The sequence below is a fragment of the Bradysia coprophila genome, unplaced genomic scaffold, assembly GCF_014529535.1.
Source record: "Bradysia coprophila strain Holo2 unplaced genomic scaffold, BU_Bcop_v1 contig_232, whole genome shotgun sequence".
NCBI lineage: Eukaryota > Metazoa > Arthropoda > Insecta > Diptera > Sciaridae > Bradysia > Bradysia coprophila.
This window is the reverse complement of record NW_023503493.1, coordinates 20630015-20648178: the sequence shown is the minus strand read 5'-3', so window position 1 is coordinate 20648178 and position 18164 is coordinate 20630015. Positions and strand designations below refer to the sequence as shown.

The 18164-nt window shown below is 36.0% G+C and overlaps 2 protein-coding genes and 2 long non-coding RNA genes across 4 annotated transcripts; 2 read left to right on the top strand and 2 right to left on the bottom strand.

The window, feature by feature from the left end:
- The first annotated feature begins 1076 nt into the window (after positions 1–1076).
- LOC119075705 lies at positions 1077–2632 on the top strand. The gene is made up of 2 exons (XM_037182230.1): positions 1077–1144; positions 1213–2632. Exons 1-2 carry the CDS (start codon positions 1139–1141, stop codon positions 1828–1830), a joined length of 624 nt encoding a protein of 207 aa, XP_037038125.1. The 5' UTR covers positions 1077–1138; the 3' UTR covers positions 1831–2632.
- A 506-nt stretch (positions 2633–3138) lies between these two features.
- Positions 3139–6200, bottom strand: LOC119075707. The gene is made up of 3 exons (XR_005087438.1): positions 5965–6200; positions 5707–5710; positions 3139–3148 (listed from the first exon to the last, which is right to left on the bottom strand). It is a non-coding gene; the product is annotated as an uncharacterized LOC119075707 (long non-coding RNA).
- Positions 6201–9334: 3134 nt separating this feature from the next.
- Positions 9335–10543, bottom strand: LOC119075706. Its single transcript, XR_005087437.1, has 2 exons — positions 10110–10543; positions 9335–10041 (listed from the first exon to the last, which is right to left on the bottom strand). It is a non-coding gene; the product is annotated as an uncharacterized LOC119075706 (long non-coding RNA).
- A 2810-nt stretch (positions 10544–13353) lies between these two features.
- On the top strand, positions 13354–15514 carry LOC119075841 (filaggrin-2-like). The gene is made up of 2 exons (XM_037182389.1): positions 13354–13430; positions 13906–15514. The coding sequence occupies exons 1-2, from the start codon at positions 13419–13421 to the stop codon at positions 15319–15321; spliced, it is 1428 nt and encodes a 475-aa protein (XP_037038284.1). The 5' UTR covers positions 13354–13418; the 3' UTR covers positions 15322–15514.
- The last annotated feature ends 2650 nt before the right edge of the window (positions 15515–18164 follow it).

The window sequence follows — 18164 nt, the reverse complement described above, 5'->3', positions numbered from 1 at the left end:
ACAATATATTGTGTACATTATGCAGCCGCTGCTGACTTCGGAATTAATAAAACTCGAATAAAATTACATAAAAAAAATACAATTTCCTCGCTGTATGATGACATTCATCTGTTGAGCCGCCCCATTGTTATTTAAATTTGGAATTCAAGAGATTATATGAATGAATTTTATATTTAAAAAAAAATGATACAGACAATTTTTGCCGTGCATCTCTTGGAATACAGCAAGACGTTAGTTTTTGAATGAATGGATTATTTGTTCAGTCAATTAATTTCCGTAAATATATTATGGGCATAGTATACAATATGGTAAACGTTTTGGTACCAATCTAATTATGCAATACGATCAAAATGTACCTAATCGATCGTTGATTTATCTTCAATTTTTTATTAAGTCATCTTCGTCGTCTCAATTGTTTCATAAAATTGCAGGTAAAGCAACAGTGGATGACCGATGAAATAACATTGTGTTTATGTAAAAAGACAAATTATTTGGTTTGTTGTAATACAATGTGGGCCTAATTGTTTCGGAAAACGTTTTTATTCGAGGAAAGTGTCTTTTCTAACTCTTTCTGAATTCTAAAACTGTAGAATAGACCAAGCACTGCACTACAAAATGAAACAATAATTAATACCGTCCAGGCCCAGCTGGTCATCTATCAACAACATCGACGACAAAAACAAGTCTTGGTTATGGTTATCTAATATGTAGAAAAACAAATGTTGAAGCAAATGAAGTAATAGATTTTGTGTCTTGTATCGAACTGTTGAAAATACCGTGAACAACAGAACCGAAATTTAATCAGTTCGGTATTGTTTTCCCATTCTGTAAGTGTGCCACCCGAAATATACGCATCTGTTACACATTTTCTCGAGTTTTTTTTTTAAATTGTGGGTCACTCGTTGTTGAAGAAGTATAATTATTTCTTTACTTAATCGAGTATTTGATGCTTTTTTTGGTGAGATTTACAACGGAATCAGAGATATTAAGTGGTCCGTAAAGTTGTGTGACGACAAAAAACTTTTATCGAAGTTTTAGGTAGGTACTCAAGTCATCTCTTCATTTGTATAAATAATCAACTTTATAAAAAATTGTAATCATTCGACTTTGATCAATTTAGGAAACGGTTGCAATCAACATGAAGGTACTTCGGTTTATTTGTTTTGACTTTTTTTAGATGATTAACAAATTTTTGTTTGTTTTTTTTTTCAGGCACAAATTGGAGTAACTTTGGCTACCTTTACATCTTTAATATTGGCTGTACCAATACCACAAAATGATTCACGTAAACAATTAGTGAAAAGAGGAATTTTCGACAGCATTACCCATTTCCCATTCCTTGCCTCATCGTCCTCCGCTCACGGTTCGTCCTCATCGTCATCATCGTCCTCGTCCGACGATGACCATGATTTCCACTCGCACGTCATCCACCATCCAGAACTACACGACTTTGGTGGACATCATGACGATTTTTCGCACGATCACAATTTCGCCGTATCATACCAGAATCAATATTTCGGTCACGGCCACAGTCACGAATTCCCAACATCTTACCATGAACAGCATTTATTTGATGATCACCTCAGCGACGTGAACAAATTCGGATCCCACGATCCATTGTTAGACTTTAGTCACTTGGATGCTCCCAATCACATTGGCGAAAAGTTTGGTCATTTCGATACTCATATTGATGATTACAACAACTATGGTGGAGATTTGGGACAGTATTCGAACATCCATGCAGGATATTTGGATATTTCGGATGATCGTAAAATTGACAATTTATTGGATCCGTTGTCACCTAGCCATTCGTCTTACGATAGTTATTGAGTATCCATCGCACTGATTTATACAAAGATAATCGTGCATGTACAAAACTGAGCAGAGTCTTAGTGTTTCTTATTTTGTGATATCATACGTGTAATGTTTTTTTAATTTTTGTCGCTTTTTGTTTCCAAATGAGACAGTCCGAGTGTTTTTCCAGATTTTTTTTATTAATTCAGTTAAAATTACTAAAATAATTTCTTTGTACCATGGAGGTTTTTTACACACAAAGAAAGAAAAAAAAGTAGCTGACTAATAGTAGACCGACCAACATTTTGCATCTGCAAATGAACATTAATTCCAATTACTTACTTTCTAAAAATTGTTTTTATTTTTGTTATTTTAATAAAATTATGATTTTATGCTTGGTGTATACAGTCAGTTTTGTATGCAAACACGGTGTAGGTACATTCGATGTGTATATATACCATACCTACACGGTCGGTGTAAAGAAATGCTAAATAATGAAAGTGTGTTGTTGTGTATTGTAATTGTAAAAAGGTATATGGTCATTCTGAGAGCGGACACAGGTTGGTGAAATGTGCAATTATCATTTTGTTCTTGTTTTAATTTTTATTTGTACGTTACGAATTTTCGATTTCGTATTACAAAACTTCCTCTCTTCATTGTAAATATTGGACGACGGTTTATTGGCCAATTTTTTTTTTACATTTCTTTTCTGTAGTAACGGTAGGTACCTATCTCATCAATGTGCAATAGAATTACATAATTAAAAGTTGGATTATGTCTGTGTAATATTTTATGTATTTTACGAACTTGATTGAGTTAAATAATAAATGGAGAAAAATGGAAAACATTTCTTTTTGAAATTATATGATCTTTGTATACTGTTATTATTCGTGAGCATCGATCGATTTTGGCACAGATAAATGGACAAATCACAATTGAACAAGATATATAAATGAAGAGCGTGCAAATTTGGTTGTGGCTTCGATTTGGTTTGTAAAATCTATCTATATTGAAGTTTTGGTACAATGATGATAATTTAGGAAGGAAAGGCAAGGTGTTTCCATCTGCTGTTAAAGAATTGCATGTCTCTCAAATTGTTCAGAGAATGGTTTGAAATAGGTTTTAACATCTGTCCCATCTGTCCACGATATCTCTATTATAGAGAAAACATCTTACCAAGTGCGATATTCTAGGCCAAATAAGACATTTAATCTTACAGAGCAGGCTAGGTATCTGCTATTGACAATGACGACTGAAATAAGCGACGAGCTCTTGATAACGTTCTCTTTATGCAGGAGACCTTTTTGACTAATTCACAGAACAAATTTTGTCCTGAAATAATTCCGGATCCATGCTGGAACTGGTCAAAATTGCTCTGCACTGGGTGGTCAAAATCGTTTCTAGTGTCTAAACATCGCGACTTCGTCGCTCATTTCCGACACACTATAAACAAAAACGTTGTTCCTAACTTATGCTAAGAGATGCTTTTTTAGCAAACTCGATTCCAGAACTCCGGCTAGTGCTGGAAACCTCTCGTTCGCTAAAAAGCCTCGTAGCATGCGTTAGGAAAATCCTATTGATTTATATCTCTGACAATAAGAAAGGGGTTTTCTGAAATTGTAGTTATTGGTAGGCATAAACAGAAAACTCTTTGTTGAAAACGTTTCTTTGCATCTTTATCGTGTCTAAGATAAACGCTACAACCAACGCACTTCAAGCATGAGTACTCCAAATAAGGTATTGAAACTTGATAGTGTGTCACACAACTGTAAAAATATTTGCATGTAAAATAGAGTACTTTCTGCAGCTGACGGCTGACCACTATGATTACTTTCGCTTGAAGTGCGTTGGTTGTAGCTGAAGTGCGCTGCACCAGTTTTCTGTGCACGTACCTGTAACTGATTACTTATATTCCTTTGTATACACACAACTCATATCATTTCAATATTAATCATCAGGAAAACCATTAAACTGTCAATAATTTCTTAAACCCTCCGACAACAATATCCCTTACCCTTACATCCTTACATAACTAACTATCCCTAATTCTCAACACACCCTCTTTAACTTTTATTTAGTATTCCTTAAGTATACATTACATCTATACCTAACACTACATATACCTACTACACACATTACCACGAAAAATCTTCCATCCAAAAATCCTGTAAAAAATGTTTTTGATTGCACCGTTTTATTGACAGTTTTACATTCCATGACAACAACAAGAAGCTTTTAGATAAATTGTTTTTGTGAACCGAAAAAAAAATCAAAATAAAAAAATTCTGCTTTTTTCGTTTGTGGTTGTTCAATGTATTGTTATTTTAGAGCCGATAAATAAAACTGTCTTCAATCAGTCTGGGGGTTGATACATATGAATGAGAAGATAAAATAACAGCAATAAAAATCGATTATTCGAATTGGATTTTAAAAGACTTTTTAATCGTTTTCCATTTTCCATTCCATAAAGAAAGAAAGGAAAAAAGAAACAGAAAGATGGGTATCAGAGCATCATGCATTATTCATTATGAAATTTTGGTCTGATCGGTAATGTAATATACTAAATGGCGTAAAAAAATAGATGTTTATTAAAAAGTATAGATAGGGATGTAGGGATATCTCTTTATCCGATGGATACGTGAATTAACACGAAAAGGTCGACGTAAAGTTCAATTTCAAATGGTTAATAAGCTGATTATATTGCGAGATTATTTGTTAGAAATTGAGTTGGATTCATACTGGTTTTTTCGGACCTTTGGTTGCTGGTTAACGACACGTGTTACTATATCTGAATCATCGTCTAGTAAGAGCTAATAATCTACTAATTAATTCGGTATGACTTTAATATATAACTTCGTTTCCATACCATTAAGCATTCCCTAAAGCTTTCGAACTGAGTTGTGATTTTTCATCTTTTTCATATCACCCTTTGCCCTAACTCGTGTACATTTTGAATTTATTTTGTCTATGTCGTAGAAATAGAAAAAAAACGTTGTACATTGTCATTAATAGCTTTGAAACGCGAAATCGAAATTAATTAGTGCTTACGAACAAACAAACCGTGTCGCCGTACTCCACCTTGAATATATAAAAATGTATGTCTGAAGAGTAAGATTCGTAGGGGAATGCACTACAGTACAGATCAACTGGTGTCTGTTAGTATAATATAAAAAAAAAATTTTTAAAGTTTACTTTCGTCTTTCGGTGGAGTTTAATCTTAGACTAAATAGAAGTAGACTGGCCCTTCATACAAAAAATTCGAGCGATGAAGCAAAAGTAAATACGAAATGTGTAATTGTGTAAGCGAAAATCGGCGCTAATTCGTATGGATGATTTTTCCCATTTTCTTTGACGTTTGATCGACGTATGATGTTGCTGTATCACGGTGGGGTTGAACAAAATTTAAATAAAGTCGCGACACCACCTCTGATTTTTTTTTTCATGTTCTTATTGAGGGACTGGAGTACTATAGGGAACCACATTCAGTTCGGAGAACCGGCACTCATGGCCGTGCGGAACCGACGAGTCAATTTGAATACAGATTGTTATCGCAACGGATAGAGGGACTAATTCTAAGCTAATTTGTGTTGAAATGGCTTCCCTCGACAACTTGACCACATAGCTACAGCCAGCTAAAGTCGAAAATTCGACATCTTTGAATGGTGATATGTCCAAGACGAAGAAAGTTTGAAACTATTTGAATGGCGATATTGGTAGAGGATTCCATGCTCTATTAAACGCCGAGAATGGATTTTACAAAATTTGTCTGAATTGTACAATATTTGAAAAATTTTATTTTTAACCATCCTCGGCGAAACTTGGACTCATCTGTAATACTCAGGTTGACCCTGTCTGCAACAAGACAATAATGCCTGCAGTCTAAGCTTTACAACAATACCACACTTGCAATACCAGCCTTACAACAAGTATCTGTTACAACCTTTTGTTTGCAGCAAGGTCACTCTACGACGAAATTTTCAATTTACTATCTATCTTCAAGTGCCCGTTCCTTTAGAATGAGTGAAATTGTTATGCATTCTTCATAAATAAGTGGTATAAGTTACTTGCAGCAATTCTAACATTAATTACGTGTATCTGGAGTCGATTAAATCTGATTTCGCTAGCCGTTAGAGGAAATCACCCCAAAAGTATGTGGAAATCAGCTTCAACCGACTCCAGATACACGTAATCATTGTAAGAAATGGTTCAAATAACTTAAACCACTTATTTATGAAGAATGGATAACAATTCCACCCATCCTAAAGGAACGGGCACTTGAAAATAGATGATAAATTGAAAATTTCGTCGTAGAGTGACCTTGCTGCAAACAAAAGGTTGTAACAGATACTTGTTGTAAGGCTGGTATTGCAAGTGTGGTATCGTTGTGAAGCTTAGACTGCAGGCTGATCAGATGAGTCCAAGCTTCGCCGATGATGGTGAAAATAAATCTATTCAAATATTGTACAACTCAGACAATTTTTTTAAAAATCCTTTCTCGGTGTTTAATAGAGCATGGAATCGTCTACCAATATCGCCATTCAAAAAGTTTCAAACTTTCTTTATCTTGGACATATCACGATTTAAAAATGTCGAAATTTCGACTTTAGCTGGCTGTAGCTACGTGGTCACATTGTCGAGGGAAGCCATTTCAACACAAATTAGCTTAGAATTAGTCCCTCTATCCGTTGCGATAACAATCTGTATTCAAATTGACTCGTCGGTTCCGCACGGCCATGAGTGCCGGTTCTCCGAAACGGCTGGATAGATCCGCGAACTGAATGTGGTTCCCTATAGTACTCGAGTCCCTCAATAAGAATATGAAAAAAAAAATCGGAGGTGGTGTCGCGACCTTATTTAAATTTTGTTCAACCCCACCGTGGTATTTTGTGTATGTCATCCATACATAATTGAGGACGCCAGCTTTTTTGGACAAAAACGATAATGTCCAACAATAACAATAATTCCCAAAAATAATGCCCCGTCAAAAATGGCGACCATTGTGAGTGGATACACATGGACATGTAAATTTTCTATTTATTTTTGATTTTTATTCTAAAAGTTCGTCCGGATCTACATTTTATTACTGCTATCCGTAGATCTAATTTGTAGGAAGCTAACGACATTGAGCTGGAAAAAACTGTTTCACTTTACAACACGTTGTACGACGACAAACATTATATGTTCCGCTTGCAGGTTAAGCACGTGTTTGTTGTGTAGTGGATGATGTTTGTCGTCGAACAGCGTGGTGAAAGATGAACAGATTTTTTCCAGCCTAATGTCGTTAGCTTCCTACAAATTAGATCTACGGATTGCAGTAATAAAATATAGTTTCGGACGCACTTTTAGAATAAAAATCAAAAATAAATACAAAATTGACTTGTCCATGTGTATGCATTCATAATGGTCGCCATTTTTGATGGGGCATTATTGTTGGGAATTATTGTTATTGTTGGACATTATCGTTTTTATCCAAAAAAGCTGGCGTCCTCTAATATCGCATAACTTTAGCTTCAGTTTCACGTCCACATATTGCCAGTCTATTTCTATTTAGTCTACGAGTTTAAATTCTCAAATAACAATTTTTCATTGATTTCGGTATTTCATATGCGTACCAACTTAAGTCAAATCACTTTGGTTGATTATATTTATTTCTGAAAATGTAAGGAAAAGCTGATAAAATTGGTTGGCAACAGAGGTTGTATGTTGCAATTGAAACGTAATAAAGTACCCCACGCAATTGATCCTCAATTTTTCCATAAGAAAAATATTAAATTCATCAATGAATAGTTGCAATATAATTTAAACTTTTTTCGACGAACAGATTATTAAAAAGCGCTCAGTTTAATGAAGTTTTCTTCGTGCTCTACTGACTGCAATGAACTCATAAAATTATAATTTATTAATGTAAAAAGCCAAAATTCACAAATGAAATTTATTCAGTAATGGTGACCAATTTGTGCTTTTACGGATACCATGTGACTTTATTTTTTATCACTGCAAAAAAAAATGTGTATTCAAAAGCTTTTTACGCCGGCTAGCATTCACATATTATTTAATTATTATATTTGCAATGGTATTCAGCATAATATTTTTGCATATTGGCGAAAACATTGAAAAGATTTTTTTTGTTGATTTTCATTTTAGTGTATTAATAATCCAATAATGGTTTGATATTCGAAATGAAATAATCGATTGATGGCAATAGTTACGGATTGTTGGTCTATTCAGTTTTTTTTTTTTGTATAAAAATATTGAAAGAGACAATGAATTAGTACTCGGTTAAGTTAATTTTTGTGTTTCTACATTTCAATTGAATGAGAAGCAAACAGCCAGCGCAGTGGTTTTTCAATTTTATAATGAAAATTATCAGAACGGACTATTTTAGTCATCAATTTATTCAATTACGAATAGATCTCGCTACTCCGACTTCACTATACCCAGCGAGCAATGTATTTCAATTGCTATTCCTCCTAGATTACGCTAGGCCAACCAGTTAAGTGGTAAAGGACAATCACACAAATAGTTGACCCTCAATTGGCGTACAGTCCGACTAACTATGTTATTCAGTTTCTAACTACACATTCAAAAGAAAATCGGATCATGTCTAGATCTCCTGAGAGATTCACCATCAACACTTTGTTTTTCATCCGATCTCCTGAGAGATTGACCAAAACACTGGCATGCTTGAATAAATTTTAATTAATAGTACAAACTGAAAATGGCAATCAATCCTCTTCCTCCGAAATCGTTCCGTCATAGATGATCTGCTCCGCATCATGTTGAAGTCGTCATTGACCATTTCATTCAACAGGTGATTCGTTCTTGATTTTTTGGTTTCGTCGAGTAGAGTGTCTTCCCAAATGTAGCAGGGACGACCGACTTTGAATTTTCGATTGATTTTGAATCTTCGTGCCACGCGATGATATCGTATCGTAAATATTGACTATCGTTTTGTTCCGCAGCATCAGTTTCGGTTGTATTTGCGAAGGCTTGTCACTCGCGGTATCGGATAGGATTCGCAGTATTTGCCGTTCCATGTTTGTCAGTGAAATTCTGTTGCTACGCGTCATTGCCGATGCTTTCAGACCATACGTTGCCACTGGGGCGAATGTGCTTTCATATATTTTCAAGAGCAGTTCGAAGGAGAGACTATGTTCCCGTAAAAATGACAGCAATGAATGAGCGATTTTATATCCCATCTTGCTTGATACGTTCTCGTACAATCATGGGCCGGTTGAGGTTGTTACGAATAGATCTCGCTACAAACCTATTTATAATTTTTGTCACAGTCAAGCATATCGAAAATCCAAGTTTCCGAGAATTCTTTACGAATGATCGGCGATGGTAATTTTGAAAAAGGTCCAAATGAGGCGAAACCTGACGCTACAGATGTTGACACCGCTTCTAAATGTGTAAATGTATCCGATGTCATTCACAGAGACATTAACCTGGTTTTGGAAGTTAACACAAAACGACTTGCTTAAGAGTTATCCTTTAAGGGTTGTTAAGGGTTGGGTTTAAGATACAAAAACGCGACTCTGGAGAACACACAAAATGTGATACTTTATTGAACATGAAATTAGACTTACACCGCAAATTGTATACTTAAGGAACTGTTCATCTTCAGGACTTTCCAGCTACGTAATATTCTTTTTCTAACTTTCGAATATGACCCGAAATACAACCTTTCTTGAGGGCGCCAGTGATTACATTTTCCAAAAAACTTGTTTTATCTTCACCTTCCGGGTAAATTAGACTGTTGGCCGATTCGAACAAGTTGATAATCTCTGGTAGCTTGAAACCTCTGACCTGGCCTTCATTTTTTCTAATGATTAGAAGACTTTTGACTATAGCCGCCAGTATTTTTCCATCCTCCAGAGGATCCTCCACTGTCAAATCAATTTTTCCAGCTTTTTCTCCAACAATTCCGTAGCTTATTATTGAACCGTTCTTCTGACTTGTTAAAATGCCTTCATCAATCGCGCGGTCCAAGTTCCTCAGGAGAACGGTTTCTGTGATCGGAAGTGCCAACTCAAATTCCTCTTTTGCCAATGCGTTTAATGTAGTGCAAAGTCGATACTTGACAACTCGGGTCCCATCTTCATTTAGCTTTCGAATCGAAGCTATCATCAACTCATTCCATTGTATTTTGCTTAGCTGATCTGAAGCTTCTTGTACGGCTGCCTCAGAAAAATTCGGTCTATTTGAACGTTTTTTCTTCGCCGAGGAGGCCATCATGACATCACCCTGAAATTCGTGTGAACTTTCAGATAACAAAAACTTTACTTGAGATGAATTTTATTTCGAAGAAATACCTTACTTAGTTCGGCACGAAATATGATTCCTCCTTTAGACTCCCAATTCCTTTATTAGAGTTAAACAATCAAACAAGTTCTCTATCCAAAGGGTGAATTAAACGGAATCAAGCGTTTGTTACATACAAGCCGAGTTTTTCATGTGTGTACAAGCAGTCTAACAAATCAAATAATCAAAAATACAGTTGGATTTACAACACGAATCGCGGTTAAAATGTTTGTGACAATGTCAATTTCCATAAGCAACATTTGTTTGACACATTCACAGATGATATGACACTTCAAACAAGGCTGTAAACTTTGGGGATGTCACGCAGATCGCCATTTTATTAGAAACGCGGGAACACACTACTTCTGATGATTTTACATGTAAAAAATCCACCACATCATCACGGCGACGACAATCATCACACGAGGTGTATTTTTGTATAAAATCCGCCTTCGTCAACTGTGGATGGCCTCCCCAAAGTTTACACCCTTGACTTCAAAAATTTTGATTTGAATAGTTTGTTTTTGTCATGTCATGTTGGGTTTTCTTGTTCAACCTGTTTAGTATCGGTTATGTCCGTTATGTTACCGAGGTTTGTTCCATCGTCCGACCAAAACGATTTTTGACAAGCCGAAAGCGAACGAGAGAATCCACAGAGCCATAACCTCAACGCTTTTGCAAAGAACGGAACAACTTGTCAACAATATTTTTTTGGTTATGGCAACGCACTGTCAGTGCGTTGGTTATGGGCGTTACGGTTCTAAGGATGACGCTTTGACACCTTTGGATGTTGTGGATTCAAAAAATAAGCAAAAATCATGAACAGTTGATATAAATTGAGATTTTGGCTCGTTCAGTTCGTGTTTTTTATGTAGGTGGAAGCACGGGGTTTCGGGGGGCTTTGATAGTCATTTGTGTACCTGTTTTGGACGATTGATTTTAGGCAATTTCGCGGATTGTAGGCCGAACGAAGTGAGGCTTACAAGCGAAAGTGCCTTAAATCAACCGTCCCAAACAGGTGCACATGTGAGTTTTCATGCAGAGGGCCGGAAACCCGAGAAAATTCGAAAAATTGCCCTCATTTTCGGCCCCGAAGCATGAAAAATTAATTTTCATTACACCAACTACGAAAGTTGTAATTTTCGCTTCCCGAATGAGATGCGAAAGTATAAAAATTCAACTCTCAGTTAGCCACGACATCACAAGAGGTGCGAAAATACTTTCGCCTCCCAACAGAGGGAGCGAAAGTACTTTCGCCCCTCAAACGAGGATGCGAAAGTAAATGACAGCAACAACATGTGTTCCGTCTGGTGTCGTTGTGATCACTGTGATTGTTGTGATAGAAAAGAACGTTGCCAATAATTTATACATTTTTCTTTTACCAGGGGGCTGCCGCCCCCTGCACCCCCGCCTTCGGCCACGGGCTGCAAACTTCGCACACGGTTGAATTTTTTAACTTTCGTCCCTTGTGATCCAAATAACCATTTCGCTATGTTGCTCAATGTCAAATATATCTAAGGTCGTTTAATTTGTGCTAGGTGAAGTCCTTTTTCACTAAGCAATCAGCGTAACCTTCGTAAATAAAAAATCTTGAATTTGTCAACAATGTGTGGCAACATGTAAAAAACAAAAATCAAAACCCCCTCAAAACCGGTGGCGATCCACTTGTCAACGGACAATACATAAACAAATTCCATCCCCTATTCTAAATTGCTTGGCTTTATTATTTTACATTAGCGGAATTTTGAAAACCGACACATTTTCTGTTTCGTGGTTTACTTTTTTTGTGTGAATTTTGCATGCATTTTTATATGGAGAAATCAGAAACTTAAGTAAAACACAGAAACAGAAAAGTCGGTTTTCAAAATTCCGTGTGTGATTAAAAAAAACCTTGATTGAATCTCCTTCAAATTGAATTTTTGAATTATTTACTATATTTTTTTTTATTTGGTTAATTGAAAATGGTTACCGACAAATGAACTCGAAATGAATAATTTGTAGCGTTCCAAGTGTCATATATTCACTCAAATTTTCTGAAAAAATATTAAAAAAAAAATTGTCGAGAACCAAACACCAAACAGAAAATATGCACAAACAATTGTTACTGTGTCACATATTATGTATCTATTAGAGTATACTCTCGTTACGCTTCTGTACATAATGCATACACTCGCTTCGCTCGTTCGTGTTATGTGCAGGAGCGTAATGATCGTTCTACTCCAACAGATATTGTGGAGTATTAAAAATGTGAACAAATTGGTTTATGATCTCCCATAGAAACCAGCTGTCATTGTCCAATGTTCCTTCTATCATGGCCGCAGTGTAGTCTAGTGTTTGTCAGTTCTGGTCCAGGTATATACGTTCAGGACAAGTCTCAATATCTCGACAAGCAATGTTTACCATTTTACCGTCATCTGTTAACTGCAGAAAGTTAGCAATGAAAGCTGGTTCATGATGTCTTAACTAGCAAAAAATGAAGTACAAGATTTTCTTTCCAACTGTTGAAAATGCATTGATCAGAGTCCATCTGTGAAAGGGAACTGCATTAAAATTTATATTCTTTGGACTTCAACAGAGATAATTGTAGCCGAAAAAATTGTATTTTACCAAAAATAATGACACAGCTGGTGCTGGGTTGGATGGCTGAAAGTTGTGAATTGAAATTTTTGTAGAACTGAATTTGTCGATAAAACAAGTTGCTTCAATTGAGCTATACAATAATGTAATGTCTAGAAGATGTGAATAACCTTTACCTAAAGAAACTAAATTTTTGCACGGAAAGTAACAAAAAAAAACGAAATTCGCTCAGCAAGAGGAATGCCCGAAAAAGTGAACGTTTGTTATGTCTTTTAATCTGAACTACGAACATATTACAACATCGATTATTATTTCGTTGTTTTCTTTTGCTTAAAGTGTAACGCTCAATGAACTTTTTTTTTAAATCTCTATATACATATGTTGTCTCTCATGAAGTGCACCATTTATAAATACAAAAGTAATGTGGATCGAATGATGTAAAATATTTATTGAATTTTCGTGTGTGAATTATTTGCCACTTGGGAAAGCCACAACCGAAAAATAAAAGCTGTGTTAGTGTTCTATTGTTGTGTATCAAGCTGTATGTATTATATATATAGTTATATAGTATACTGTAACGTTGCTGTTTTATTCTCCATTATGATGATGATGATGAAGTGAATGGCTTCTTTTTTAGTCTATATAAACTAATTCATCACATCTGAGCTAATCATAACATTTCCTTCCTTCCGGTATAACGGTCTAGAGCTGTGTGCTCATTTTGAATTACTAGGCGAATCAAAATGAATAAAATTGTGAGTATAAATTGTGACTAAAAAATGTGAATGAAACAGTGAACCAAAAATAATGCAAAAGAAAAAAGGATTATACACAGAAAAAATGTGTGGTGTACACAGGCTGAAGGCAAAACCCATTTCCATAATTTCATCGAAATTTTAAAATCAACTTAAAATTATTTATTTTATTTATTTATGAACAACGTGTTTCCAAAATTGATGATGTTTATTGAAATGATTGGATTAGGGGTGATATATAATAAAAATTTTACCGATAAAACAACGAAACGATTCGCATGGGAACGGTCTGTTGAACATAATTTTTGTTATTGTGGTGTATGTGAATTCGTACACAACGATTTTGTCCATTAAAAATTATTTTATGATTAAAAAAAAATTACTTTGAGTCCAACGGGGGGATTCCTGTCCACTAACATCTATTTTAATTACTACGCAAATGTATAGTATGCACTAAATGGTTTTCTATTTTCAGATAATGAAATTTGTACCATTCTTGCTTGTTGTGCTAAAATCGGTGCCGAGCACTGATGCTGGTTATTTTCATCATGGGCATGGTGATGATAGTGGTGGCGATTTGGGTGGATACGGAGACAATCATCATCATCAAGATCACGAGCATGTGCATTTGGGAACTTTCGTTGGGAAGCATAGCCTTCCACCAAAAGTCATTCACATCACCAAAACTGTTGCTGTTAAAGTTCCCGTTCCATATCCAGTCAAAGTACCTCATCACGTTCCTTATCCAGTACCAGTACCAAAACCTTATCCAGTTCATGTGCCAAAAATTATAAAAATTAAAGAACAAGTGCCAATTGAAGTACCTACTCATCATCATCATCATGGCAGTGAAGAAGGCAATAATAATGAACAGGATTACGCTGGCGGATCCCATTCAGGTTTTGGCGATAACAGTCATGAGAACAATGGTGGACATGACAATGAAGGATTTGGCGGACATTCATTTAACCAGCATAGCTTCGGCGGAAATGGCGGTTTCGAGCACGGAGGATTTGGTGGACAGCAAGCATTCGGTGGACAGGAAGGATTCGGTGGACATGGAGGATTCGGTGGACAAGGAGGATTCGGTGGACAAGGAGGATTCGGTGGACAAGGAGGATTCGGTGGACAGGGAGGATTCGGTGGACATGGAGGTTTTGGTGGCCAAGGATCATTCGGTGGGTACGGATTCGGTGGTGGAGATTACGGGCAATCTGGGCATGATTTTGGAAGTAACTCTGGCTTTGGGGATAGCGGACATGGTCATTCCAGTTTCGGTTCAAGTGGTGGAGACCAAACAAACTTTGGGAACTATGCAGAAGGTCATTACGGTGGACAAGACGGTGCAAGTCAAGGACATGATAGTTATGGACAAGGTGAACAAAATCAGGGTTATGATAGCGGTGCTGGCTACGCAGACGCTTACAGCAACCATCAAAATCAAAACGAAGGATATGGCTATGAACAGCAAAATAACTATGGGGAAAACCATGGAGATTATTCCAGTGGGCAAGTTGATGACGGTGGTCATCAACAAGAACACGAAGGTCAAGCCGATTATTCAAAGAAAAACTTGATTTATTCGAACCCAAAACATGGAATCGTTGCGTATCATTCACAGACTCCAAACGGATCTGCCTACCACTATGAAGCAAATAACGGACTATCTCAAAAATACGAAACTGGCAACCAATACCATCACGAAGAGAGCCATCAGTCCCAGCCGAATGAGGAGCAGAAAACTGACAGCGACAACATGAAGGAATACAGCAACGAGCAAAGGCAATATACAAAAGCGAGAAGTCTAGGTTTGCAACAAATATCTGCGCCGAATTTACAACAGAGTGCTGGGAAGGCAAAGAGAAACACAGAAAAATCATCCACAAAGTAGGGTAGCAGTTTCTGTGATAAACAAATCAAATTTACAATTGAATGGCAGTGGCACGGTCAAGTGCATTGCTAGCAGTAAGGTTCCTTCAATTTTTATTTTATAGTTAAATTTTGTTATTTAGTTTTTAGTACCTCAATTGTTAACTGAAAGAAGAAACATTAAGTAAAATAAATTAATAAACAAAATAAACCTAACAGAGAATATGCGCAATTTATCTGTTGTCAGTCCCATTAATCACTAAACAAAATCCAATTTCGCAGTATCGTTTCGAATCAGAGATTTTTTTAAGCGATAAACTTAAATTTACATTTTATTATAAAATTCTGTATACCTTTAATGTCAACAATTTAAGTGTCTGCTACGAACAGGGTGGTTAACAGAGCTGACGAAATGTCGTTGCATAAATACGCATACAGCGACATTTCATCAGTCATCTGTTAATCATTGAATTCATAGATTTCAATCGAATACATCTGTGTCATTTTCTAGACTGAACAAAATTTCATGACGATAATAGGTACTCGTTCACTTTTTGTAAGCTCCCCCTAATGGTTCGTAGGAAGTAGTTACTTGGAACAAACCTATGGAAGCAGTGAATCTTGAGAAGTATTTTTGTCAAATTTCTATTTTAAATATACCATAATAATTGCTGGTTAAAGACGTTAAAAATGTAGTAGACCGGAATTTCATACATTTAAAAGTGAAGCAAAAGTGCAGTGCAAAAGTTAAGGTACTTTTCAGATACTTAGTTGTTTTATTCGAATAAACGGCAGCTTATTGTGAAACAAATATTTAATTCAGGTTGCTTCAGTTTACAAAAAAACAAACTCTTCTGTGAAGGGCCTGTCTATCCTTACTATAGATCATTTTCACTTAACAGTAAACACATATAACCAAGAATTAAAACCAAGTAATTGAGGTTAGATTTTGGTATCGTGTCTGACAGCTCCTTTGTTTTTACTGGTAATATTGGTATTGTATCTGACGTTTACAAGGTCATGAAAATGATCTATATCATTGCTAGCAACCACAACACAGTCATCAGTACATCTGTAACCAGAAAGAGTCCTTCTCGAAAGATCTTGCTTGGTTATTGCTTAGCTGAGATATATGATACAAATCGATCAAAATAACGTAAAATTTATCACGAAATTGTTGCGAGTCACCCTGCAAAAGTGGTACATAATAATGCGTCTGCAGCTTCAACGTTAAAAGTACATTGAAGGTAATTTTTCTTTCATAGGACTTTTCACATAAAAAACGTGTAGGGTACGGACCCCAGTATTCGGCATAGTTTAGAATATCGGCCACAACAATGGGTTTCATTGGGTTTCATTGTTCTAAACAATAGATGGCCGATATTCTAAACTATGCCGAATACTGGGGTCCGTACCCTATAAAAACCACAAACATACTCTACCTTTATCTTTGTAATAGGAAAATTCATCTTTTAAATTGCTTTCCATGAAGCAATGTTTACGCATAATAACGAGCCCATAGTCGTTGCTATATACACACATTCATATCTCATGTTATTTATTCGTTATAATTGATATTAGGAAAATGGCATTTTGAACGAGAGATACGAATTGATAAACAGAAACGATTGGAATCATTCAGAATGGATTCCATTTTTTTTTTCAAAGACCGAAATGTATCGAATCGATCAACATTATAGCTGCGATGCTAATGGGTTAACATGTTCAACCGTTTTATATGTATCCCTATATATAACAATCACACTTCACATTCTGAGAACATTTATAAGATCGAACATATATCTCTGTGCAGAAAAAATCGTAACAGCCCAAAAAACGAGCCATCAGAACAGTCGGAGCGTTTGCTGCGACTGAGCCCCGTACAAACCCGTATATCTATTGCGTTCGTGACCCTAGTGCGTCTGTCACCCTACTTTGATCGTAAGCCTATTGCGCCGGTTAATGTAGTTAAAGTAAAATTATTATGGAATGTGTACATCTTACAAATTGCGCATAGCGCAATTACGAAGCCCCGTACGACGTTCCTTTCAAATGAAACAAAAATTTCAAATCGCCCTAAAATTTTATTTTTTTGAAGGGCCTAGTATCGGCCTCAGTCCGAGGACCCAAATTTAATTTTTTTTTCAACTACATTCTATTCGGCCTTTGATTACCTTCCAAATGAAACAAAAATTACGAAAAACGGATGAAATTTGCTCGAGTTATATGTAAAAAACACATAGGGCCCTAGTAGTGGCCTTAGTCCAAGGACCTAAATTTAATTTTTTTTCAACAATATTCTATTCGGCCTTTGATTACCTTCCAAATGAAAATTACGAAAAACGGATGAAATATACTCGAGTTATATGTGAAATACACATAGGGCCCTAGTAGCGGCCTTAGGCCAAGGACCCAAATTTAATTTTTTTTCAACAACATTCTATTCGGCATTCGATTACCTTCCAAATCAAACAAAAATTACGAAAAACGGATGAAATATACTCGAGTTATATGTGAAATACACATAGGGCCCTAGTAGCGGCCTTAGGCCAAGGACCCAAATTTAATTTTTTTTCAACAACATTCTATTCGGCATTCGATTACCTTCCAAATCAAACAAAAATTACGAAAAACGAATGAAATTTACTCGAGTTCTATGTAAAATACACATAGGGCCCTAGTAGCATTTCACTTCTAAGGCCCTAACTCACGGCCCACTTACCCGATTTTAAAAAACTTTTTTTTCCTGGATTGGTATTGACAATACCTATCATTTGCCGTGTCATTTACATTTCCATCGTTTATTTTGCCATAAATATCACCAAAAGACCTTAAATCACTTAGGTGGCCCTAACTCACGAAGGG